Genomic DNA, 24,585 nt, shown 5'->3' on the forward strand with positions numbered 1-24,585 from the left:
CCAGCCCTTTCAGGTTTCTGCTCATAGACGCCTTGCTCTGCCCACCTGTCTCAAATAGACACCCACCATCACCCTAACCCACTTAATTTTATTTCCATAACATTTGCTTTCTGAAATTAGGTGATTTATGGTTTCTTGTCTCATTCTTCCACTGTAAGATCTCTGAGAGCAAGGACATGTTCACTGCTGTCCCCTTGTACCTAGCAGGGTTCTTGTACATAGGAAGTGCAAGCAGTATTTCTTACTTTCTGATGCTCACTGCCACTTTTCTAGCACAGGCCATTATTTCTCACCTGGCTTGCTGCAAAAGTCTAAATGCTTTCTTTGCTCCAGTTCCAATTATTTTCCAAGCTGAAGCCCATGTGATCTTTTGAAAACACAGAACTGTTTGTCTGCTGCCCTTTTCAGACCTTTCAGGGAGGTTCTGTCTTAGTTTGGTTGGACCTTCTGTCTCAAGCAACAGAAATGCCTGAGCTTGCTCAGGCAATATGAATTTTCTTTTTCAGCTCAGCATGGTCTTGGTCTCTCCCTGTGGTCACCAGACATGCCACGATTCTCTTGTACCTCAAAGGCCCTGGCGTACGTGGACCTCTCTATTTAGAAGCTGTATTAGTCAGGGTTCTCCAGGGAGATAAGACTGATAGATGTGTGCGCATATATATAGAGAGGGAGAGATATTTATTCTAAGGACTTGGCTCACATGATTGTGGAGGATGGGAAGTCCAAAGTCTGCAGGGTAGGCAGACAGGTTGGAGACGCAGAGAAGCACTGCAGTTTAAGTCTGAAGGCAGTCAGCTGGCAGAATTCCTTCTTTCTCAGGGAGGCAGTCATTTTTCTCTTAAGGCTCTCAACTGAATGAGGTCTCCCACCTTATGATGGGTAATTGGCTTTACTCAAAGTCTACTCATTTAAATGTTAATCTCATCTAAAAAATATCTTCACAGAGACATCTAGAATAATGTTTGACCAGACCTGGATATTGTGGCCTAGTCAAGTTGACACATCAGAAAACCTTTTCCCTCCAACCTCCGAACTCTTCTGGTTAATTTCTTTCAGATATTGGCTTAGATACCTCCTTTGAGAGCCTTTTATGACAACATGGGGGTAGGTGTCTCTTTTTTTTTTTTTTTTTTTTTTTTGAGATGGAGTTTCACTCTTGTTGCCCAGGCTGGAGTGCAGTGGTGTGAGCTCAGCTCACTGCAACCTCCACCTCCCGGGTTCAAGTGATTCTCCTGTCTCAACCTCTTGAGTAGTTGGGATTACAAGCATGCACCACCATGCCTCGCTAATTTTTGTATTTTTAGTAGAGACGAGGTTTCACCATTTGGTCAGGCTGGTCTTGAACTCCTGACCTCAAGTGATCCACCTGCCTCGACCTCCCAAAGTGTTGGGATTACAGGTGTGAGCTACCCCCCTTTTAAATAGTTTTACCAGCTTCTTAGTCCTTTTAGTCTTTTCTTCCTGTTCTCTCTTTTGAGCCCCATGGACTCCTCGTACTTAAATCGCACAGATTTATTTTACTATATTACAAAACACCACCTTTTGTGGTCTTATTCCCCACACCAGAAGCTTGCTTCGTGAACGTCTAAATTGTTCACTATTGTATCCTCCTTACCTCCATAGTACCTGACATGTAAGAACTGCTCAATAAATATTAATTGAATGAATGACTCCCATGTTCTTCAAAATTTTCCCATCATTGCCTACTTCTTTCTCTCTCTTCTCTCTCCATAATCAGAACTGTAACTAGGGCTCTGAAATTTACAGTGTGCCAGTTTTTTCTTTTTTTTTTCTTTTGAGACAGTCTAGCTCTGTCGCCCGGGCTGGAGTGCAGAGGCACGATCTCGCCTCACTGCAACCTCCACCTCCCAGGCTCAAGCAATTCTCCTGCCTCAGCCTCCCCAGTTGCTGGGATTACAGGCGCATGCCACCACACCGGCTAATTTTTGTATTTTAGTAGAGATGGCTTTTCACCATGTTGGCCAGGCTGTTCTAGAACTCCTGACCTCAGGTGATCCACCCACCTCAGCCTCCCAAAGTGCTGGGATTACAGGCATGAGCCACTGCACCCGGCCACAGTGTGCCAGTTTTTATAATGATCGTGCAACTAATTCAATAGCACAAGCATGTAGTATCACTAAATTTAACAGCTAGTAAGTGAGAATAACTAGTTAAAATAGGAAGCTACCAGATGGAAAGGATTTTCAATAGCACCCATATGCAAGCTGAGACATGAATCACAAAGTCGATTTGATGGCTGTGTTTTATGCTTGCCCTGGCACCAAAATTGCTGGTTACAGCTGGACACTCCATTGTACACAATACTTTCTGGTGGCAGATCTATTAACTTCATTCAGTGTGTAGGGGGAAGGAAGGTGGAAAATATACTTACACCAGGAAGTTATGTGTAGGATAGAAGATAGACCTGCCTTGTTTTCTTTTCTTTTTTTTTTTTTTTTGAGATGGAGTCTCACTCTGTCGCCCAGGCTGGATGGAGTGCAGTGGCATGATCTCAGCTCACTGCAACCTCCGCCTCCCGAGTTCAAGTGATTCTTCTGCCTCAGCCTCCCGAGTAGCTGGGACTACAGGTGTATGCCACCACGCCCGACTAATTTTTGTATTTTAAGTAGAGATGAGGTTTCACCATATTGGCCAGGCTGATCTCAAACTCCTGACCTCGTGATCGGCCTGCCTCGACCTCTCAAAGTGTTGGGATTACAGGTGTGAGCCTCCTCGCCCAGCCTAGACCTGCCTTTTTGTATTTGTCCTGCTAATTGGAGAATTAGGATTTGAGGTTCAATCAAAGGAAGATACAGCATGACTTACAGGTGCTGATCTGCATGGGTCAATGAAATGTGCAAGATAATATGTGTCCATCAAGAGGTACAGCCACCTCCAATGCCTGCACTTCTAGGATTTGCACCCCCATGGAGCAGCCACTGGGAGAGAGAGAGGGAAGGACTTTAAACAGTCCGTACTGGGATGGCCCCACACCTCCTCAAAGATGGGGATGTTTTACTATGTTGCCAACATCATACATCAGCTAGCAGTTTTAGCCATAAAGATATTAGCATATGAATCCTTCACTGCAGAAAATCAAGAACTAAAAGATGGCTCCCTATTTACTTAGCTTGCAACCTTCAGCTCTTCAGACTATTTCTTTCTGTCCAAAGTCCTCAGTTAGATACAGAATTGTTTGTGGAGCTCTGGGGTCAATCATCAACCATCCTATGATTACAGTAGGTAGTCAGGCAGACATGAGCAGAGCAGGAGAGGGCCACCCCACCCCCTACTGGGAATGCCAGGTGACCATCAGGTAATGGTCAGGTGGTTGTTAACTGTTGTGCTAAAATACTAATTGGTTGCAGCTGGTACCAGGGACCGACATTCTTCCAATAGATAGAAAAACCTGAAACTGGTAAAACCTGAAACTGGTGATTAGCTTCCTGATGAGATCTCAGGAGTTGGGTGAGTGGGGTTGGGCATGCGCACTAAGAGGCAAAATGGTGACGTTTAACTGGTATATGATCTTCCTCTAGGAGCATTTGACTGGTAAGGGACGAAGGCCTCAAGTGAGCATGTGCAAACTCCAGTCTGTGCATGTGGCCCCTTGCAAGTGCTAGCAGACCACTGACCACTGCACATGCAGACAGCTCACCGCAAGGGAAGAATAAGGGGAGAAGTAATGCAAGACCCCGGAAGTATGTCAACATATAAAACCCCAAGTTAAAGGTCAAACCGTGCATTTAATCTCTCAAGTTGCTCGCTTGGCCCTCTTCCAAATATACTTTACTTCTTTTCATTCCTACCCTAAAACTTTTTCTTTTTCTCTCTCTTTTTTTTTTGAGACAGAGTCTCACTCTGTTGCCCAGGCTGGAGTGTAGTGGTGTGATCTGGGCTCGTTGCAACCTCTGCCTCCCAGGCTCAAGCAATTCTCATGCCTCAACCTCCCAAGTAGCTGGGACTACAGGTGTGCGCCACTGCACCCGGCTAATTTTTAAATTTTTAATAGAGACAGAGTTTTGCCATGTTGGCCAGGCTGGTCTTGAACTCCTGGCCTCAAGTGATCCGCCACCTCTGCCTCTCAGAGTGCTGGGATTACAGGCAGAGCTGCTGCACCTAGCCTGCCCTAAAACCTTTTAATAAGCTTTCACTCCTGCTCTAAAACTTGCCTCGGTCTGTCCTTCTGCCTTATGACCCCCAGTCGAATTCTTTCTTCTGAGGAGGCAAGAACTGAGGTTGCTGCAGACCCGTACAGATTTGCCGCCAGTAACATATTTTGGTGCCGTGTTACTCTGATACGTTCTGCTGCTAACACTGTTTTCTTCTATTTCTTAGCTCTTGTGCTTCCTTTATTTTTTATTTTTGAGACGGAGTTTCACTCCTGTTGCCCAGGCCAGAGTGCAGTGGCGTGATCTCGGCTCACTGCAACCTCCACCTCCTGGATTCGAGCAATTCTCCTGCCTCAGCCTCCCAAGTAGCTGAGATCACAGGCATGCACCACTACACCTGGCTAATTTTTGTATTTTTAATAGAGACGGGGTTTCACCATGTTGGTCAGGCTGATCTAGAACTCCTGAGCTCAGGTGATCCACCCGCCTCGGCCTCCCAAAGTACTGGGATTACAGGTGTGAGCCACTGTGCCCGGCCTCCTGTGCTTCCTTTAAAAGCCCCTATGTCTCATTTCTCAGAGGCCTGAAACATACACTGAAGAGTCAGAGTAGCAGCAACCCAGATGCTCAGCTTCTTGGCCCCCCACGTGGTTCTTTCAAAGGCTGGCATTTGTGGAGGAGTGAGGATCACTGCAAGTTCCTCTCAGCCACCTGTCAGCTCTGGAAGCTTCAGATTCCTTATCAGTACAGTGGGATAGCCGGTAATGGCTATCTCAGTTGTAAAAAGTGTGCTTCTTGGAACTTCAGAAGACGTAACTGAGTGCTCGCAGGCAAATGTTACATCTCTCCTTTGCTAATAGAATCATTTCAGTCTCTTCTGTGCCACATCCTCCAGATGCCCCTAATGTATTGACTGCAGAGACATTTAAATAAATTAGGAGGCATTAACCACTGACATTTCTATTTCAGTTGCAGGAAAAATGTAATCAACAAGGAAGCCAACCTAGTATTCAGAGAATCAAGGGAGGTTCCTGGATCCACAGGCCCTTCAGGCTGATGTCTTATAAAGAGATCACATTCAGGCTAATCTCATATCACGTTGTCTTTGGGTGTGAAGGACTTGAAAAAAATAAACTTGTTAGCTAAATAAATCCTGAATGGATAGGGGCTTGAGTGGGAGGTGTCAGCTGAAAAGATGTGATCGCATGTCTGTAGGCCATCTGTGTGTTTCGAGGGAAATTATGACTGAGAGGTTGTGAGAATGAAAGGAAGACCATATGACACCGAGGTGTCTCTCTTGAAATTAGATCCCGCAAAAATCCAGTATGGCCTGTGTTAACCTTGCGGGAAGAGAAATGCCACACCACCCGCTGCATGACCAAGCCATTTCCCGTAGCTGCGGTAACAAATGACCACGTCTAACGAAAGCAAATTCATTATCTTACGGTGCTGGAGGTCAGAAGTCTGAAATGTGTCAGCAGGGCTGCATTCCCACTGGAAACTCTCGGGAGACTCCGCTTCCTTGCCTTTTCCAGCTTCTAGAAGCCACCCAAATTCCTTGGCTGTGACCCCCTCCTCCCTCTTCAAAGTCAGCAGCATAGCACCTTCAAATCTGTGACCTCTGCCTCCATAAACACATCTCCTCTTTCTTCGGCTCTCCTCCATCCTTGTGATTATGTTGGGCCTACCCAAATAAGCCAGGATAATTACCTAATCTTAAATCCTTAAATTAAGTACATCCACAAACTTCCTTTTGTCAGGCTCCAGGGATTAGATTGTGGACATCTTTGGGGAACTATCATTCAGTCTACACACCAAAGTTGTCAAAGTTATTTTTGTTTCCATGGTGACTGCTGGGTCAAACTGGCATGCAGGTAAACTGCTTCTGTGATTGTCACTGCTCTGGTGGCTGGCATTTCTCCTCTGTTTTTCATAGATTATACAGAGCTGGGTGTGAAACTGACCCAGTAGTCCCATGGACTGTTCTTTTTGATAAACACAGAAATTGATCCTTCTGTTCTTAAAGTTTGAAACTTTTGTTTTATCTGAGTTCCTTCCTCAGGAAAGGACCTTCAGACCTCTGCAAAAGGGTATCAAAGAACTGCAACTCACCAGAGCACCAGGGTCCTGACAATGAGATGCCAGACCCCTCATTCATCATGACTGCTTACTTGCCCCTCCCTAGTTCCTGTTTTCTTACATATCGTTACATTTCTTCCCTGCTATGTAAACCTTTCGTTTTAGTGGGTCAGGGAGAAGGGTTTGAGACTGAGCTCCCATCTCGTCAGCTGCAGCACCCTGCTAAAGCCTTCTTCCTTGGCAATACTCGTCTCAGTGTTTGGCTTTCTGTGCGGTCAGTAGCAGGACCTGGACCACACCTGGTGTTTTGGTAACAGGTGCACAATAGTCATTTAATCAGGGCCTATCTCAGGGGCTGTGTTCAGCACCAGGTCTTATTTTTAATCTAAGAAAACAAGAAAATGGTTTTATTCGATGTTGAGTCATAAAATGCTAGAATTTGAGGAAATGTAAGAGATGGTGTGATCCAAGAATGAGGTGCAGAGAGGCTGACGGGACTTGCCGAGGTCAACAGCTATAATACTTAGTGAACCAAAAAACTAGCACCTGCTCCCTAGTTCTCCTCTCATTACATCACCCAGATTGTGAATTAGGCTTGGGAAGCACTCTGGAATTAGTGATGGCGTATGTGATTTTGTCATTCCCCAGCACCGTGATATCAGGTAAATAATGTAACATTTAAAAAAAAACTAAAGCCAGCCGGTCGCGGTGGCTGACGCCTGTAATCCCAGCCCTTTGGGAGGCCGAGGCGGGAGGATCATGAGGTCAGGAGATCGAGACCATCCTGGCTAACACGGTGAAACCCTGTCTCTACTAAAAATACAAAAACTTAGCCGGGCGTGGTGGCGGGCGCCTGTAGTCTCAGCTACTTGGGAGGCTGAGGCAGGAGAATGGCGTGAACCCGGGAGGCGGAGCCTGCAGTGAGCCGAGATAGCACCACTGCACTCTGGCCTGGGTGAAAGAGCGAGACTCCGTCTCAAAAAAAAAACAAAAACAAAACTAAGGCCCAGCACGGTAGCTCATGCCTGTAACCCCAGCACTTTGGGAGGCCAAGGTGGGTGGATTGCTTGAGCCCAGGAGTTTAAGACCAGCCTGAACAACATGGTGAAACCCTGTCTCTACAAAAATTAGCGGGGGCATGGTTGTGTGCACCTGTAGTCCCAGCTAGCCTGGAGGCTGAGGTGGGAGGATCACTTGAGCCTTGAGAGCTTGAGGCGGCAGTGAGCTGTGATTGTACCACTATACTCCAGCTTGGGTGACAGAGCAAGACCCAACCTCAAAAAATAAAATAAGATAAAATAAAAAACCCAAGAGAAAGAAAAGTTAGATTTTCATGAAGTTCACTGATCTAAGGTAACCATTCTTCATCAATGTGGCTATGGCAAAATATGACAGAATAAGGGGAGCTAGATTTCAGTCTCAGGATGGAGACTTTTTTTCTTAGTTTCAGAGATATGGTCTAAGGAATATCGTTGAAACGTGTCTGAAGGGAAAAAAATCTAGCTTTCCTGGACTTTAAAAAAAAAATGCTTGTTTTTCTTCAAAGTTGATAGAGAAGCATTTGTCGAGGGCTCACTATGTGAATGTGGTCCTAAGTCCCGAGAAAAAGACAGACAAGATTTTATTGACATTTATTATTTATTTTTTGAATTTTCAAACTCCTGAAAATACAGAGAAAGACAGTTTTAAATTAAATTTTAAATTAAATTAAATTAATGCAGTACTCTTCATGCTGCCAAAGTAGGGCATTGTAATAGAAGACGTAATGATCGCAAAATGGGAAATGTAGTTCAAAGTACGTCCCTACTCCTTTTAAATTCCTTGTGGTTGGGAACTTACTTCTCTGCTTACCTTGAACTGCTTAATCTGCCAAAATTGAACAAGCCAAAGCATTTAGGCATGGTTAAGGTACGGAAAATTCAAAATTTGGATAAACTCTGAGGCAGATGGAAGAAATAAGTGCCAGCCCTACCACCTGCCTCAGCCCTTTCCTGTTTGGGTTCATACTTTTCCCGCAGGCCTGGCTTGCTGATTCATGGCTTATTTTTTCCCTATAGTATATGTTAAGTCAGTTTCTTCTATACCATAAATCACCCCAAAGGAGCAAGGCAGTTTGCTTTGGAAACCAAATGAATATTCTCAGGTCACTTGCTGTCTTGTGAAACATTTGTAACCATATTTTGGAGTATGGAATTATTGAGGGAAATGAAAGTAGTTAGAGGTGACATGCCTAGTTTGACTTGGAGAATCACTAACATTTTTCCTTCTTCGTAGCCTTGTGGTAGGAAGGTAAATTAAGCAGAAGGAGAAGAGGAGAGAAATGGTGTTGAAAGGGCTATTTCTCAGATGAGTTGGAGGTGGTGGGGGAGATATTGGGAATATTGAAAACCAAAGTCAATTTCAGATCAAAATTCCTTCTACCTACAAGGGTCTGAGGTTTCTGAAGTGGGCTAATTGACAATAGCCATCATTTTGTGATAGCCAGGTCAGGCTTCGAGACTGATTGATCTGCCAAGCATTTTAGATATGGGCCACTGACTCAGAAATTGCACAAAGAATGATTGCAGCAGTAAGTAGTTACAAGTTCATGCAGTTGCAGAATTCTCTTGACGAGAGTACTCTTGAAGCACTCTGATGTGTTCTTTGTGCAGCCTTTGACTGAATACCATTGAATGCCACCTGATGGAGAGAAAAGAGGTAAGGAAATTTCTTGGGAGGTACAACCTATGTGGCCTCAGATGCTAATAGGTTAAAAAAGAATACTAAGCAAAACTTTAGTCTTATCAAGATACGAATCTAGCATTTCCACCATTAAGAATGGTTCATTTCATTATTTTACCTTTAAGAACTCCCACTTAGACTATTGTAGTTGGGTACATTGCATACACAAGATTTGAAACCGTAAAACAAAAAAGCTTTCAAACTCAGATTGTAAAAGCCATGCAATTGCCATTGACTATGTAGAATTTCTGAAGTGCAAGCTGTTTTGAAGCTTCCTGATAATCATCCCCCAGTTTTATCCAGGTTGTGAGTTATTCAAAGGGCTGAATGTACAGAAGGATCCTTTAGATGTGTTAAGGGCCTCTCAGAAATGGAGGCGTATGTATGACCTCACTTAATTCCTTCCCTGATTAAAGAAGTAATGCATGATCACTGTAGAAAACACAAAAAATGCACACAAGAACAAAATAAGTGACAGTAACATCCGGTAATTCTACCACCCCAGTTTCAGTTGTAGGTAGGAGGACAAAAGGAGCTATTCCCCAAAGACAGCAAAACGTGATGACTGGAAACTTGGACAAAATGGTGGGTTTTCAGCTGGGGATGATTTTGCTCTCCCTTTCCCAGCACATCGGGTAATACCCAGAGACATTGTTATTGTCAGAACTGGTTGGGGCGGCAGGGTGGGGTTGGAGGTGCTCTTGGCATCTAGTGGGTAAAAGCTATGATGCTGCCGTACATCCTACAATACAAAAGACTGCCCTCCATTAGAAAGAATTCACCTGCCCAAAATGTCAATAGTGCAAAAGTTGAGAAACCCTATTGATAAAACTATCAAAAGCATGAGGATCAGTTGTTTGTCTTGCATTAGTGTAAATGGCAAATTTCCCAAATTAGGAAACTGCTCTTCCGAACACCGTAGTCATTCCAGGCCTTCGACCCATCAAGAACTATTGTTAATATTTTGTTGAATAAGCTTCCAGGCTCTTTCTTATACATAGAGTATTTTAATCCTAATTCTGGTGTCCGTCTGGCTAGATGACTCTCTGGCCACATTCAGGAAGAGAAGAGCCAACATCTCATGGGCCCAGGGAGTCTGGATATCTTTCCCATTCCATAAAGAAGGGGCTGTGACTAGCAGAGGGGAGAACTGACCTTGGAGAGGGGACCTAAACTAGAAAGATTGAACAGAACCCAAGTAACCCTCTTAATACCAAAACGCCTTGCGATGTGACCCCATGATTCTCATCCTCTCTCCAAACTAATTTTGATCTCCTCTAATTTTTGTTCTTCCCTTCCAATTCCACAGAAAAATTTAGAGTTTTGTTTTGTGGATTTTTATTCATCAGTGGTATACTGAACATACTTGTTGGCAACTGAATTTTTTCCCACTCAATATGTTTTAGAGATTCCTCCATGTTAACAAGGGGATCTGGTTCATTTTGAGTGTTGCATAGCACTCCATGACCTGCATATAACACAGTTGAATGACTAGTTCCCTATAGATGAACATTTAGGTCATTTCTTTTTTTATTTTTTTGAGATAGTGTTTCACTCTTGTTGCCCAGGCTGGAGTGCAATGGCATGATCTTGGCTCACCGCAACCTCCACCTCCGGGTTCAAGTGATTCTCCTGCCTCAGCTCCCCAGGTAGTTGGGCATGCGCCACAACACCCAGCTAATTTTGTATTTTTAGTAGAGATGGGATTTCTCCATGTTGGTCAGACTGGTCTCGAACTCCCCACTTCAGGTGATCTGCCCGCCTTGGTTTCCCAAAGTGCTGGGATTATAGGCATAAACCACCACGCCTAGCCTATTTAGGTCATTTATATTACTTTACTATTAAACGTAATGCTGCAATGATAACCTTGATACATGTGTTAAATGTAAATATTTTTCTGCAGTAGATACCAAGAAATAGAATTGCTTTGTCGAAGGCTGTGTTTATTTAAAATTTTAATGGAAATTCACAAATTGTCTAAAAAGATGCTGAACCAATCTAAGCTGTCATTGAAAATGTCTGAGCATTCCCATTTCCCCATACTAACTCCTGATATAATAAAACTTTTATATTTTTTACCAATCTGATGGGTTAAAAATATTATATTGTTTTCATAATTTGCATTTCCTTGATTTTTACTAACAAGGTTGAGTAGGCTTTTATATTTGTAGGTTACTTATATTTATCCTTGTGGGAATTGCCTTCCTACTTCCTTTAATAAGGTATTTACTCTTGATTGTTGGTCTTTTTAAAATTGTTTTTGAAGTTTTTTATTCTGGATAAATATTAATGTTATCCATGTTTCTTATATTTTCACCCAGTTAATTCCTTATCTTTTACATTTTGGAATTATCACACATTTTATAAATGTTAAACTCTTCATATATTCAAATGTATTCATTATTTCCTTTACAACTTTGGGGTTTGGGATTTTTTTTTTTTTTTTTTTTTTTTTGAGACAATGTCTTACTCTTGTCACCGAGGCTGCAGTGCAGTGGTTCAATCTCGGCTCCCTGCAACCTCCGCCTCCTGGGCTCAAGCAAGTTTCCTGCCTCAGCCTCCATGCTGAGTAACTGGGAACATGGTGGTGCAAGCCACCATGCCCGACTAATTTTTATATATATATATTTTTTTTGTAGAGACAGGGCTTCACCATGTTGCCCAGGTTGGTCTTGAACTCCTGAGTTCAAGCAATCCACGCACCTCTGCCTTCTAAAGTGCTAGGATTATAGGCTGAGTCACTGTGCCCGGTCTGGATTTTGGATGTTAAAGAGCCTCCGTTGTTTCCTGCCTTCCTTCCTGCCTTCCTGCCTTCCTTCCTTCCGTCCTCTTTCTTTCTTTCTCTTTCCTTCCTTCCTTCCGTCCTCTTTCTTTCTTTCTCTTTCCTTCCTTCCTTCCTTCTTTCCTTCCCTCCCTCCTTCCCTCCCTCCCTCCCTCCCTCCCTCCCTCCTTCCTTCCTTCCTTCCTTCCTTTTCGAGACATGGTCTCACTCCGTTGTTCAGGCTAGAGTGTAGTGGTGTGATCACAGCTCACTGTGGCCTCAACCTCCTGGGCTCAGGTGATCCTCCCACCTGGCCTCCCCGGTAGCTGGGACTGCTACAGGTGTGTGCTACCATGCCTAGCTAACCTCCATTCTTTCAAACTTAAAATGTTTCCCAGTATTTTCTTCCAATGTTTCATTATTTGGATTTTTATGTTTTGGAGAAGGTCAGTTTCACGGGCATGCAACTGGTGCACAGGGCCCAAGTTTAGAAGGGCTCTGAAAATTGTGTATTACTTTTTTGTGAGTACGTGAGTGGTGTGAATGAGACAATATATAGATTATTAGGAATGTGTGCTCTGGAGTCAAAGTACTCACATTTGAATCTTGTCTATAAGACTCATTAGCTATGTGACTGTGCAAATTACTTAATCGTTCGTGTCTCAGCTATCTCATCTTTAAAATGGGGATAGTGACAGGATCCATCCAGCTCTTTTCATTGTTTTGTTGGTGTAATGTAGCCCTGGCAAAGCCCTTAGTGTAGCATCTGGCATATGAAAGTTTGTTGTGATAAGCATTTTCCCTGTGCTTATTTTAATTAAAATTTTTAAAGTGTCAAAACTTACCTTGAACGTGGACCTCTTCTTTACAGTACTGACCAGGTTCTGCCTGGCAGGTTCCCAGGTCTAAAAGACATCCATGGAAGGGCAGTGAAAGATTGCATGCTCTGCAAATCAAACCTCCAACATCTCCAAGTACGGGGGCAGAAAAATGAGAAAGTAGTGATAGATACGAGAGAGAAAACGAGGAAGGAAGAGAGATCAAAAAAATAAAGTAGTGATTTTTGACTTTATATATATGTATTTATGTTATATATATATTTTATGTTATATATATTAAATATATATATTTTATTTTTTTTTATGTTTTGGAGAAGGCCAGTTTCACGGGCATGCAACTGGTGCACAGGGCCCAAGTTTAGAAGGGCTCTGAAAATTGTGTATTACTTTTTTGTGAGTACGTGAGTGGTGTGAATGAGAAAGTATATAGATTATTAGGAATGTGTGCTCTGGAGTCAAAGTACTCACATTTGAATCTTGTCTATAAGACTCATTAGCTATGTGACTGTGCAAATTACTTAATCGTTCGTGTCTCAGCTATCTCATCTTTAAAATGGGGATAGTGACAGGATCCATCCAGCTCTTTTCATTGTTTTGTTGGTGTAATGTAGCCCTGGCAAAGCCCTTAGTGTAGCATCTGGCATATGAAAGTTTGTTGTGATAAGCATTTTCCCTGTGCTTATTTTAATTAAAATTTTTAAAGTGTCAAAACTTACCTTGAATATGGACCTCTTCTTTCCAGTATTGACCAGGTTTTGTCTGGCAGGTTCCCAGGTCTAAAAGACATCCATGGAAGGGGATTGAAAGATTGCATGCTCTGCAAATGTATATATATATATGTATACTTTTTTTTTTTTTTTTGAGACAGGGTTGCACTCCTGTTACCCAGGCTGGAGTGCAGTGGCACAATCTCGGCTTACTGCAACCTCCGCTTCCCAGGCATAAGTGAGTGATCCTCCCACTTTGACCTCCCAAGTAGCTGGGACTACAGGCACACACCCACCGTGTCCAGCTTTTTGTATGTTTAGTGGGGAGGATGGGGTTTCGCTATGTTGCCCAGGCTGGTCTCTCTGCTTTGGCCTCCCAAAGTGCTGGGATTAAAGGTGTGGGCCATTGTGCCCAGGAAGTAAGCAATATTTTAAAAATTCTAAAATCTAACGTAAATTATTATTTTTTTTTTTGAGATGGAATTTCACTCGTTGCCCAGGCTGGAGAGCAATGGCGTGATCTTGGCTCACTGCAACCTCCACCTCCCGGGTTCAAGCGATTCTCCTGCCTCAACCTCCTGAGTAGCTGGGATTACAGGTGCACACCACCACGCCCGGCTAATTTTTTGTATTTTTAGTAGAGATGGGGTTTCACCATATTGGCCAGGCTGGTCTCAAACTCCTAACTCAGGTGATCTACCCACCTCGGCCTCCCAGAGTGCTGGGATTACAGGTGTGAGCCATCGCACCAGGCTAAAATTATTTTTTATTTTGAGAGTTTAATGAGGGAAATTTCGAAGCGTATGCTGTATTTATGAATTGGAAGCACCTTGAACTGTGGTAATCAGTCAGGAGCCCAGGTGGTCTAAACAACTTAGTTGGTTAAAATTCATTCAGTTCCTCAGTGCTTAATTAAATCACCCCAAATTTATTTTACCAGAAAATTTAATTTCAGCCACATATTCACTGTTAGGGCTTAATTTCAGTGCCTAAGGTAGCATATTATATATAGTCGATTCTTCATGAATATTTATTGCTTCATTAACGTTTACATATTGGTTATCTTCCATACTCAAATTCAGTGGCTTGAAAATATTATTCATTTTGTTTATATAGAAAGAGCCCAGAGATTCTTGAACTGGTCAATATTGGTAAGATTGGAAGACATTATCTAGAAGATTGTTTTCCAAATTCTACTGTGCATCAGATTTCTTTAAGCAGATTAAATAAACTCACAGATTCCCAGGGCCCCCAAAAACCTGAGTTAGAATCTATGGAAGGTGGGGCTTGAGAATTTGTATTTAGATCTGCAGAAATAGCTGAGGGGATATGATTTAGCAATCAATGTCTAGACCAATGTTTGTGAATCATTGATGCTTCCAATTCAGGGATCTTTCTTTTTTTTTAGAGACAGAGCCTTGCTCTTTTGTCCAGGTTGGAGTGCAGTGGTGCAATCTCATCTCACTGCAACCTCTGCCTCTCGGGTTGAAGCAATTCTCCAGCCTCAGCTTCCCGAGTAGCTGGGACTACAGGCGCCCACCTCCAAGCCCAGCTAATTTTTTGTATTTTAGTAGAGATGGGGTTTCACCGTGTTGCCCAGGCTGGTCTTGAACTCCTGAGCTCAGGCAATCTACCTGCCTCAGCCTCCCAAAGTGCTAGGATTACAGGCGTGAGCCACCGCGGCCAGCCTTAGGGATCTTTCTTATAGCTTCTGCAGGGAGCTTTGGCCAGTGATAGAGAACTGATCACCATTAAAAACAGCTCAGATTGTTAAAAGATTCTTTTGAAACTGAGCCAGAATTTCTCTGAGTGCTCACAGTTTCCATCTTCCACTATATGATGACCACTGCCATGTCACTCCTATTCATTGATGGCCCCAAAGAAGGGTTTACCAGATGTTTTCTGCAATGTGTTTTATATCTCCCTCTGCCATATTGGGAGATAGAAGAGAACATTTTTAATAGAAAACAGTCTGGCTGATGAGGCTAATTAACCTTTGTTGATGATTTTCCCCAGGCTCAACCTCATCTAAAGACACTTGGGAAATTTCACATTGGTTCTGCCACTAAGCGTGACAGACTTTCCATTCATAATCAATGATCAATCAACAATTTTTTTTTTTTTTTGAGACAGAGTTTCACTCTTGTTGCCCAGGCTGGAGTGCAATGGCATGATCTTGGCTCATCACAACCTCTGCCTCCTGGGTTCAAGCAATTCTCCTGCCTCAGCCTCCCGAGTAGCTAGGTTTACAGGCATGCACCACCACGCCCAGCTAATTTTGTGTTTTTGGTAGAGACAGGGTTTCTCCATGTTGGTCAGGGTGGTCTTGAACTCCCGACCTCAGATCTGATCCACCCGCCTCAGCCTCCCAAAGTGCTGGGATTACAGGCGTGAGCCACCATGCTCGGCCCTACAATTTCTTAATAATTTTCTATCCTTTTAACTTATGCTTTCCTAATGACTTACCACCTAAGCGGCCGAATAAGATAACACCTAAGAGGCGGAGTAAGATAACACCTAAGAGGCGGAATAAGATAACACCAGCAAAAACAATCCTTCTCATTCTGATTTCCAAGCCGAAAAGGAGATGAAAGGAAAGACACGTCCCACTGATTTCTGGGGAAGCAATAAAGTTACACATTTATGTTAGCTATTTTAAAAACGGAAAGGACTGGTTAAGTTTTATTGATTTCATTAAGACAATATAAATAAGTTTATTTTGTGAAGGAGGAAAAATAAGGTACCTGTCTTTATAAAAAAAGTCACCATATGGCTGGGCGCAGTGGCTCACGCCTGTATTCCCAATGCTTTGGGAGGCCAAGGTGGGCAGATCGCCTGAGGTCAGGAGTTCAAGACCAGACTGCCCAACATGGTGAAACTCCGTCTCTACTAAAAATACAAAAATTAGCCAGGTGTGGTTGTGGGTGCCTGCAATCCCAGCTACTTGGGAGGCTGAGGCACAAGAATCGCTTGAACCCAGGATGCAAAGGTTGCAGTGAGCTGAGATCAGGCCACTGCACTCTAGCCTGGGGGACAGAGCGAGACTGTAAATAAATAAATAAATAAACCCATAAAACTTCTAGTTCCAGAACATTTTAAGTTATTTTATTACCAAATATCACCTTCTCTCTTCAGTTTTTCCTCAGAATTATAATGGTTTCATACAGAAATATGAAGTGAAATAGATGATATTTCTAGAATAATATCCTGTTAGAAATCCTTTTAACTATTGGCCAAAAGGAAAATACACATATTCATTCATGCTCCTTTATGAATTATTATTATTATTATTTTTGAGATGGAGTGTCATTCTGTTGCCAGACTGGAGTGCAATGGCGTGATCTCAGCTCACTGCAACTTCGGCCTCCCGGGTTCAAGCGATTCTCCTGCCTCAGCCTCCCGAGTAGCTGGGATTACAGGCGCATGCTGCAACACCCGGCTAATTTTTGTATTTTTAGTAAAGACGGGGTTTCATCATGTTGGCCAGGATGGTCTTGATCTCTGGACCTCATGATCCACCCACCTTGGTCTCCCAAAGTGCTGGGATTACAGGCGTGAGCCACCATGCCCGGCCTATGAATTATTAATAATACTTTCACTGCAAAAGACCTTATTTATGAGGGAAAAGCATTATGTGATAGTTAACGATAGTTAATACTTATTAAAATGAAGGGAAGAAATTGTAAGATTGGGTAAAGTATAATATTTCAGTTGTTCATGACCTACCTATCTTTTTCATTAAGGTACTATGGAAATTTTCCTGGGTCTGAACTTTCTTAAAAGGATGAGAACGAGTACAATTTGTGATGTGATGAAGTCCGTTACAACTGAAAGCGACACTCTGATCCACTAGATTCCAAACGGTTTAAACAGTAAAAACTGACCGAGTAAATGCGAATATTTTTTCACTTGAACACTCTGATCTGTTTGGAACTTAATTTCCTTACTCATGAAATTAATATAATAAGGCTAAGTTGGTCAGTAGTTAAACTAACTGTAAATTTGGCTGAAGATTGCTATGTTCACTATGCAAAGATTAGGTAATTCAGAAATAGATTGCCTTGTGGGCATACTATTTATTATGTAAAGTACTTGGTCTTAATTTTTTAAAAAATTCCATATAGTCTTTAAAGCAGCACTTAGTGCATTCAGAAAGCAATTTGAATTTTAAAAAAGTTTATTTCCAAATTAATATATAGTTCCAAATTAATATACATTATTTTTGAAAAAATGAAAGTATTAAGAATGTTAAAATCCCCTTTGACTATGTTCCCATCAAACCCAGTGAGTGTCTCCTCCAAATGTAACCACATTATCAATATGTTGGGTATCTTTTTTTTTTTTAATCATTTCCTAAAGTTTATTCAAGGGTACTTTTTCTTCTGTGCATTTTCATCATAACACTTATAACATAGGATTGTGTATAATAATACTTTCTCTTTTACTTTTACAAAATAATATAATACTCTACATATTATTTTCCCCCTTATATTTCATTAAAAAATATGTTAAAAATCTTCTTATGTCAGTCTTTCAAACTTTCATTATTTTTCATTGCTATATAATATTTTCTGGTATGGATACATCATATTTATCCATTTCCTGGTTGATGAGCACATACCTTCTTTTTTTTAAAATAACAAACAATGCTGTAATGTGTGTATATGGACTTGGGCACATATGCAAATTGTTTCTCTAAGACAGATCCTGAAAATTGGGATTGCTTTTCCCAAGGCCTATCAAATTGCCCCTGAAAGTAGCTATAGAAATTTTGCCATCCACTGGCCGGGCACGGTGGCTCACGCCTGTAATCCCAGCACTTTGGGAGGCTGAGGCAGGCAGATCATGAGCTCAAGAGTTCGAGACCAGCCTGGCCAGCATGGTGAAACCCCCTTTCTACTAAAAATACAAGAAAATTAGCCAGGCCTGGTGGCAGGCGCCTGTAATTCCCGCTACTCAGGAGGCTGAGGCAGGAGAATCGCTTGAAACCGGAAGGCAGAGGTTGCAGTGAGCCGAGATTGCGCCACTGCCCTCCAGCCCGGACAACAAGAGCGAAACCCCGTCTCAAAAAAAAAAAAAAAAAAAGAAATGTTTCTACCCACCAGCAGAGGATGAATACTTTCCCCCCATATCCTCATTAATATTGAATCAAAGATTTGCAAAATAATATTTATTAATAGCTAAAAGTCTAGATTAACATTATCTTTTGCCTAGCAAGTTGCAGAGATGAAGAAATAGATGTATTATTATTGACAAAGGGTGTTCTCAAGTACGCACTTTTAGTCAAAGGGTGGGGAAATGTAAATGAGTGTGTGTGTGTGTGTGTGTGTGTGTGTATTAATACATATGTTAGTACCTATACTCAAATATACATACATACATAATTTGTATCACCCCATAGCTATAACTTTGTAGCCTGTTCTTTTTAAAACTTAACTTCATATTTTGAGTACTTATTTTGTCATTAAATATTTCTTTCTTTTCTTTTTTGAGACGAGTTTTGCTCTTGTTGCCCAGGCTGGAGTGCAATGGTGCGATCTCGGCTCACCGCAATCTCTGCCTCCCAGGTTAAAGCGATTCTACTGCCACCGCGCTCGGCCAAGAATACATTTTTAAAGCTCCTGTAATATTCAACCATATAGAGTTACTATAATTTATTTAATAATCCCCTCGTGTTTGGGGATCTTTCATTATAATTTTATTTGTGTTTAAAATTTTCTTTAGGGTAAGTTCATAGAAACTAAATTATAAGAACAAAAACATAAACCTTTTATATAAGTTGGCCGGGCGCAGTGGCTCACGCCTGTAATCCCAGCACTTTGGGAGGCTGAGGCAGGCGGGTCACCTGAGGTCGGAGTTCAAGACCAGCCTGACCAACATGGAGAAACCCCATCTCTACTAAAAATAAAAAATTAGCTGGGCGTGGTGGTGCATGCCTGTAATCCCAGCTACTCAGGAAGCTGAGGCAGGAGAATTGCTTGAACCCAGGAGGTGGGGGTTGCAATGAGCTAAGATCACGCCATTGCACTCCAGCCTGGGCAATGAGAGTGAAACTCCGTCTCAAAACAAAACAAAACCCTTTTATATAAGCCTTTTGATACACATTGGAAAATAGTTTTCTAGAAAGATAATACCAATTTAGAGCTACAGTGTGGCATGTTCATCTTCAAATTCATGACTAGACCATAATAACCCCTCAGTTAATGCTACTTTTGCTTCCATTCCTTCTTGAGATTTTCCTCTTGTTTAAATGTCTTCATTACAAGTTTTTCTTTGGCTCTAATGTGCCACTATTAAAAATTTATTTTCTTGAATGAAAGTGACATTATCTGATTAGTCGATCAACAAACATAATGTTCATACAAATATAAATTCGTAGGTATAATGATGATATTTTTCATGATATATATTATCTGTTTTTCCTTTCCTTTAGTGAAGATTGTTTTTCTGACACCTCCTAATTGATACCTGTAGGAAATAGGTTTTGGTAAAAACAAAGAAATCAATATGGAATATGGAGCCCTGAAAGTGGCCACTGGTATCTTGGAGTTATAGGTGGGCATTTCATCTGAGATGCTCTAGCAAAGCTACCTGGATACAAAATAGTAATACTCAAGTCAATAGGAGTATTTACTGTATGATTCCATTGAATGTATGAAGTTCAAGATAGGTGACACTTATGTGTAGTGATTAAAGATGGAGTAGTGGTTATCTCTGAGCAGGAGGACTGACATGAGAAGGGGCATAAGAAAGCCTTCTAGGCTGATGAAAATGTCTTATATTTGATGGGGGAGGTGAGCACATGTGTTTTTGCAAATATAAAGTGTTATTGAGCTGCACATCTTAGATTTGGACATTTTACAGAATAATACCTTCAGGGGTATATTTGTTTTCATTTCCCTCCTCATTAGTGATAAATCAGTGGAAAAATATTGCAAGCACCTCTGTATGAGTTAGGAATTTACTGATTGGTGTTAAGCACAGGAGTGACATTATTTATTCAAAAAATATTTATTCTCTGTCTGCTATGTTCCAGACAGGCTGATTTCTTTTCTTTTTTTCTTCTTTCTTTCTTCCTTTTTTTGTTTTGAGATGGAGTTTCGCTCTTGTTGCCCAGGCTGGAGTGCAGTGGCGCGATCTCAGCTCACTGCAACCTCTGCCTCATGGGTTCAGGCGATTCTCCTGCCTCAGCCTGCCAAGTAGCTGGGATTACAGGCATGCGCTACCATGCCTGGCTAATTTTGTATTTTTAGTAGAGACGGGGTTTCACTAGGCTGATCTCAAACTCCTGACCTCAAGTGATCTACCCACCTCGGCCTCCTAAAGTGCTGGGATTACAGGCATGAACTGCTGCGCCCAGCCGATTTCATTTTTTTTTTAAAAGAAAATAATTCTGCCAGAAGAGTGAATTTTAGGTTGGCAAAGATGAAAAAGGATGCAGGGAAAAAGGTAGGTGATGCATGAAGGGATGGCAAGGAGGAAACAGGTGAGAGGAATGCTGAGGGCTCAGTGTTCAGCATCTTAACTCTATTGGTCTGTGTTTGAGGGAAAAGCTTAGTCTTAATCTTCTCTACCTCTAGTACTCCACTTAACACCCTTTAAAGGAATGATCTCTTTATATTCTCTCTCACCAGACCGTTAGTTCCCTGAGTGAAGAGATGCTATCTTGGTATCTCCAGCTTCCAACCGGGGCTTGGCACAGAATAGGGGCTTGGTAAATGTTTTCCAAATGAATGGGATGTTTGATGGAAAGAAGACAAGGTGAAGGAATTCCTGGGTAATATGGAGATGAGAATCTGTGAGAAAGATAAGTGACATTGGGTGACAAAGATGAATGTGAGATTGGATGGACTGCCCTTGGGCTGGTGCAGGCTTTGGTTCCAAGTGGTGTTTAAGACCTGAAGGGATGAGCTGGCATCAGTTTTTTCTAAAGATTGCTGAATGGTTTTGCTGCCTGTTAAGACGCTTCTCTTTTGGCGGTAGGAAGAAAGAATTAGCTGGTGTCTGGGATGTAACCTTCCCAGTGAAATCCTAGAATCCAAGTCAGCAAGGAGTTCAGAGTCGAATTTAAAGTTGGACAGGCTGGGGCAACTTGGGAGAGTCTCTCCGGGCAAATCAGGACCCAGTTGTCTGCCTTCCTGGGTAGTCACCTTTGTGTTAACACAAAGAACCCTGGTGATCTTAACTTACTCCATCATCCTGGGCTTCAGTGTACTCATTTCTATAATGAAGGTACTGGAATATAGTACTCTGTCGTTCCACTAACTCACAAAGAAGGCAGCTCTTTCTGTTTTATTCCACCAGTTTTTAGTGAGCAGAATGAGATATTCTAAAATCACAGTGTAGATAAGAACTCCTCCGTAGCAAGAAATGTCATTTTTAGTCTACGAACTTTAATTTCTCATTCACAAGTCAAAGTGTATTTGCAGATGCATGTACTGATGCCTGTCACGGTGGACACACAGACGCACGCATTGCGGAACACCACCAGTGAGTCACATTTTGGATGCTTGCCCTTGTATTCTGGTAGATACTGTGATGATAAAAAACATGAAGAACATAATTTGAATTTTATGCTGGTGAGGGTCAAAGCAGACTTCAAAAGCACTGTAATATTTATTGCAAGAGGAGCAACTTACCTGTGGAGTCACTGTCATCCTAGTCTATGTTGATTGATAATGAATTATATTGCTTTAAAGCTGGAAAACATTGCCAGCAACTGGCTTGCATCTAGACCTGGCAAATTCTTTTCTTTTCCAGTTTTGGTGTAAAAATCTACCATGTCTTATGACTTTAATTTGTCTAGCTTAGATAGAGGTCCCCAATTTATCATTTCTCATTCCTAATCCTTCGAGATGTTTTGAATAAAAAAATGTTGCACTGACAGGTAAGTTTGGAAACAAGCTATATATGTTATTCTGTAATGAAAAACTTAAATGTGCTTTGGAATATTAAAAAGTCCTAAGAATTACTGACATAAAGAAACTTTGTTTAAACCTGGTCTTTCCTGAATTTACTTGACCAGCTGGCTATTTTTTTCCCTTTAACCCCCCACCCCCCACCTTTTTTTTTTTTTTTTTTTTTGAGATGGAGTCTTGCTCTGTGGCCCAGGCTGGAGTGCAGTGACACACTCTGGGCTCACTGCAACCTCTGCCTCCCAGGTTCAAGCGATTCTTGTGCCTCAGCCTCCTGAATAGCTGGGATTACAGGAGTGCACAACCACCCCCGGCTAATTTTTGTATATTTAGTAGAGACAGGGTTTTGCCATGTTGGCCAAGCTGCTCTTGAACTCCTGACCTCAAGTGATCCGCCCGTCTCAGTCTCCCAAAGTGCTGGGAGTACACGTGTGAGCCACTGCACCCAGCCTCCTTTAATGCTTTTTAATATCCTTAAAAACAAGTCCTGGTCCAAATGGTGTCCCACTAATAACTATAGTCACTATAATGATGATGATAGCTTGCAATTGTCTCTCACTTTACACTTTAAAAGCATGTTTGGCTTCATAATTACCTTTACAAAGCCTTCTGATATTAGAGATAAAAACTGTTTTTATTCCCATTTGAGGAATTCAGGCTTAGAGAGATTACAAGATTTCCTTGATATGACACAATGAGTCAATTGTAGATCTGGGGAAAAAAAAACAACCAAATGTCCTCATTTTTCACGATGTTGTTAGAAATAAGGTGTATCGGCCAGGCGAGGTGGTCACGCCTGTAATCCCAGCACTTTGGGAGGCCGAGGCGGGCGGATCACGAGGTCAGGAGATTGAGACCATCCTGGCTAACACGGTGAAACCCCGTCTCTACTAAAAATACAAAAAATTAGCCGGGCGTGGAGGCGGGTGCCTGTAGTCCCAGCTACTCGGGAGGCCGAAGCAGGAGAATGGCATGAACCCGGGAGGCAGAGCTTGCAGTGAGCTGAGATGGCGCCACTGCACTCCAGCCTGGGTGACAGAGCGAGACTCTGTCTCAAAAAAAAAAAAAAAAAAAAAAAAAAAGTAAGAAAAAAAGGAAAAAAGAAATAAGGTGTATCTCTTCTAAACCATCAAGGGAAAAATTGAGGAGTGTGAAAAAATATCTAGTCAGTTTAAAATGTATAGAAAGGAGGAAAAAATGAATAGATCAACAAGGCAAAATTTGGTTCTTAGAAATAGTAATAAAATCAACAAACTCTTAGTACAATTGTTAAGAAAAAGCATATGAAGCAAAAACCTCAAAACAACGATTCAAACGACTATTGATTTCTTACCAGAAAACCATAAAAGGTAAGAAGACAGTGAAGCAACGTGATTAAAGGACACAGAGAAACGAACTGCCAAGCCCGAATTCTACGTCCAGCAGAGGAAAAGATTTTTTATAAATGCAGGCAACATAGTTGCATTCTCAGGTGAAGGAAAACTAACAGTTTGTCACCATCAGACCTACTCTAAATTTAGAGTCTAAAAAACATGCTGTAGTTCTAAGTTCTTCAAACAGCAGGGAAATGACACCTGAGAGCCTGGGAATTTCAAGAAGAACAACAAAATAGACTACTTTTTTCTTAAGTTCTTTAAAATACATGTGATAGGCTGGGCGCGGTGGCTCACGCCTGTAATCCCAACACTTTGGGAGGCTGAGGTGGGTGGATCACGAGGTCAGGAGATCGAGACCATCCTGGCTAACACGGTGAAACCCCATCTCTACTAAAAATACAAAAATTAGCTGGGCGTGGTGGCTGGCGCCTGTAGTACCAGCTACTCGCCAGGCTGAGGGAGGAGAATGGCGTGAACCCCAGGAGGCGGAGCTTGCAGTGAGCCAAGATGGCGCCACTGCACTCCAGCCTGGGCGACAGAGCCAGACTCTGTCTCAAAATAAATAAATTAATTAATTAATTAAATAAAATACATGTGATAGTTGAAAGCAAAAATTATAACATTGCTTGGTGGGGTATTCGATGCAGTATAAACAACTATAACATAAACAGGGGAGGAAAAAGGGGCCATTGTGGTTGAAAGGCCTTTATATTTTATTTGAGGTGGCAAAATACCAGCTCTAAGTAGACTGTGAAAGGTATGTATATTGTAACCCCCACAGCAGCTACGTAAAAAATAACACCAAGAGATACAGCCTCTTAGTAATCAGTAGAACAAGTAGGCAGAAAATTGGCAAGGATGGAGAAGACTTGGAATTCTTTTAAGTGTTCATGGAGTATTCACTAAGACAGACCATATAATGGTTCATATAACAAACCTTAAAGTTTTTAAAGGATAGAAATCATTTAAAGGAGTTTCTCTGACCATAATGAAAGCAAATAGACTTTCCTATCTATTTCATGTGGGTGACAGATTTTTGGCAAAAGTCAAGAAGAGGCCTGTGTTCAACAAATAA

General features: G+C 41.8%; 1 protein-coding gene across 1 annotated transcript; it reads right to left on the reverse strand.

Annotated features, from left to right (window-relative positions):
• Window positions 1-7,810: 7,810 nt before the first annotated feature.
• Window positions 7,811-17,070, reverse strand: C11H9orf57 (chromosome 11 C9orf57 homolog). The gene is made up of 5 exons (XM_034967563.3): window positions 16,946-17,070; window positions 15,686-15,835; window positions 13,229-13,288; window positions 12,519-12,641; window positions 7,811-8,870 (listed from the first exon to the last, which is right to left on the reverse strand). Exons 1-5 carry the CDS (start codon window positions 16,956-16,958, stop codon window positions 8,731-8,733), a joined length of 486 nt encoding a protein of 161 aa, XP_034823454.2. The 5' UTR covers window positions 16,959-17,070; the 3' UTR covers window positions 7,811-8,730.
• Between the last annotated feature and the right edge of the window lie 7,515 nt (window positions 17,071-24,585).

Source organism: Pan paniscus, chromosome 11 (assembly GCF_029289425.2).
Source record: "Pan paniscus chromosome 11, NHGRI_mPanPan1-v2.0_pri, whole genome shotgun sequence".
Lineage (NCBI taxonomy): Eukaryota > Metazoa > Chordata > Mammalia > Primates > Hominidae > Pan > Pan paniscus.

Bases quoted from the DNA above. Each gene is read 5' to 3' on its own strand.
- C11H9orf57 (XM_034967563.3), bottom strand. The intron at 13,289-15,685 runs GTAAGTCATTAG...GATGTCTTTTAG, and splicing joins CTTATTCGGCCGCTTAGGTG to ACCTGGGAACCTGCCAGACA. The intron at 12,642-13,228 runs GTAAGTTTTGAC...CCGTACTTGGAG, and splicing joins AGAAGAGGTCCATATTCAAG to ATGTTGGAGGTTTGATTTGC.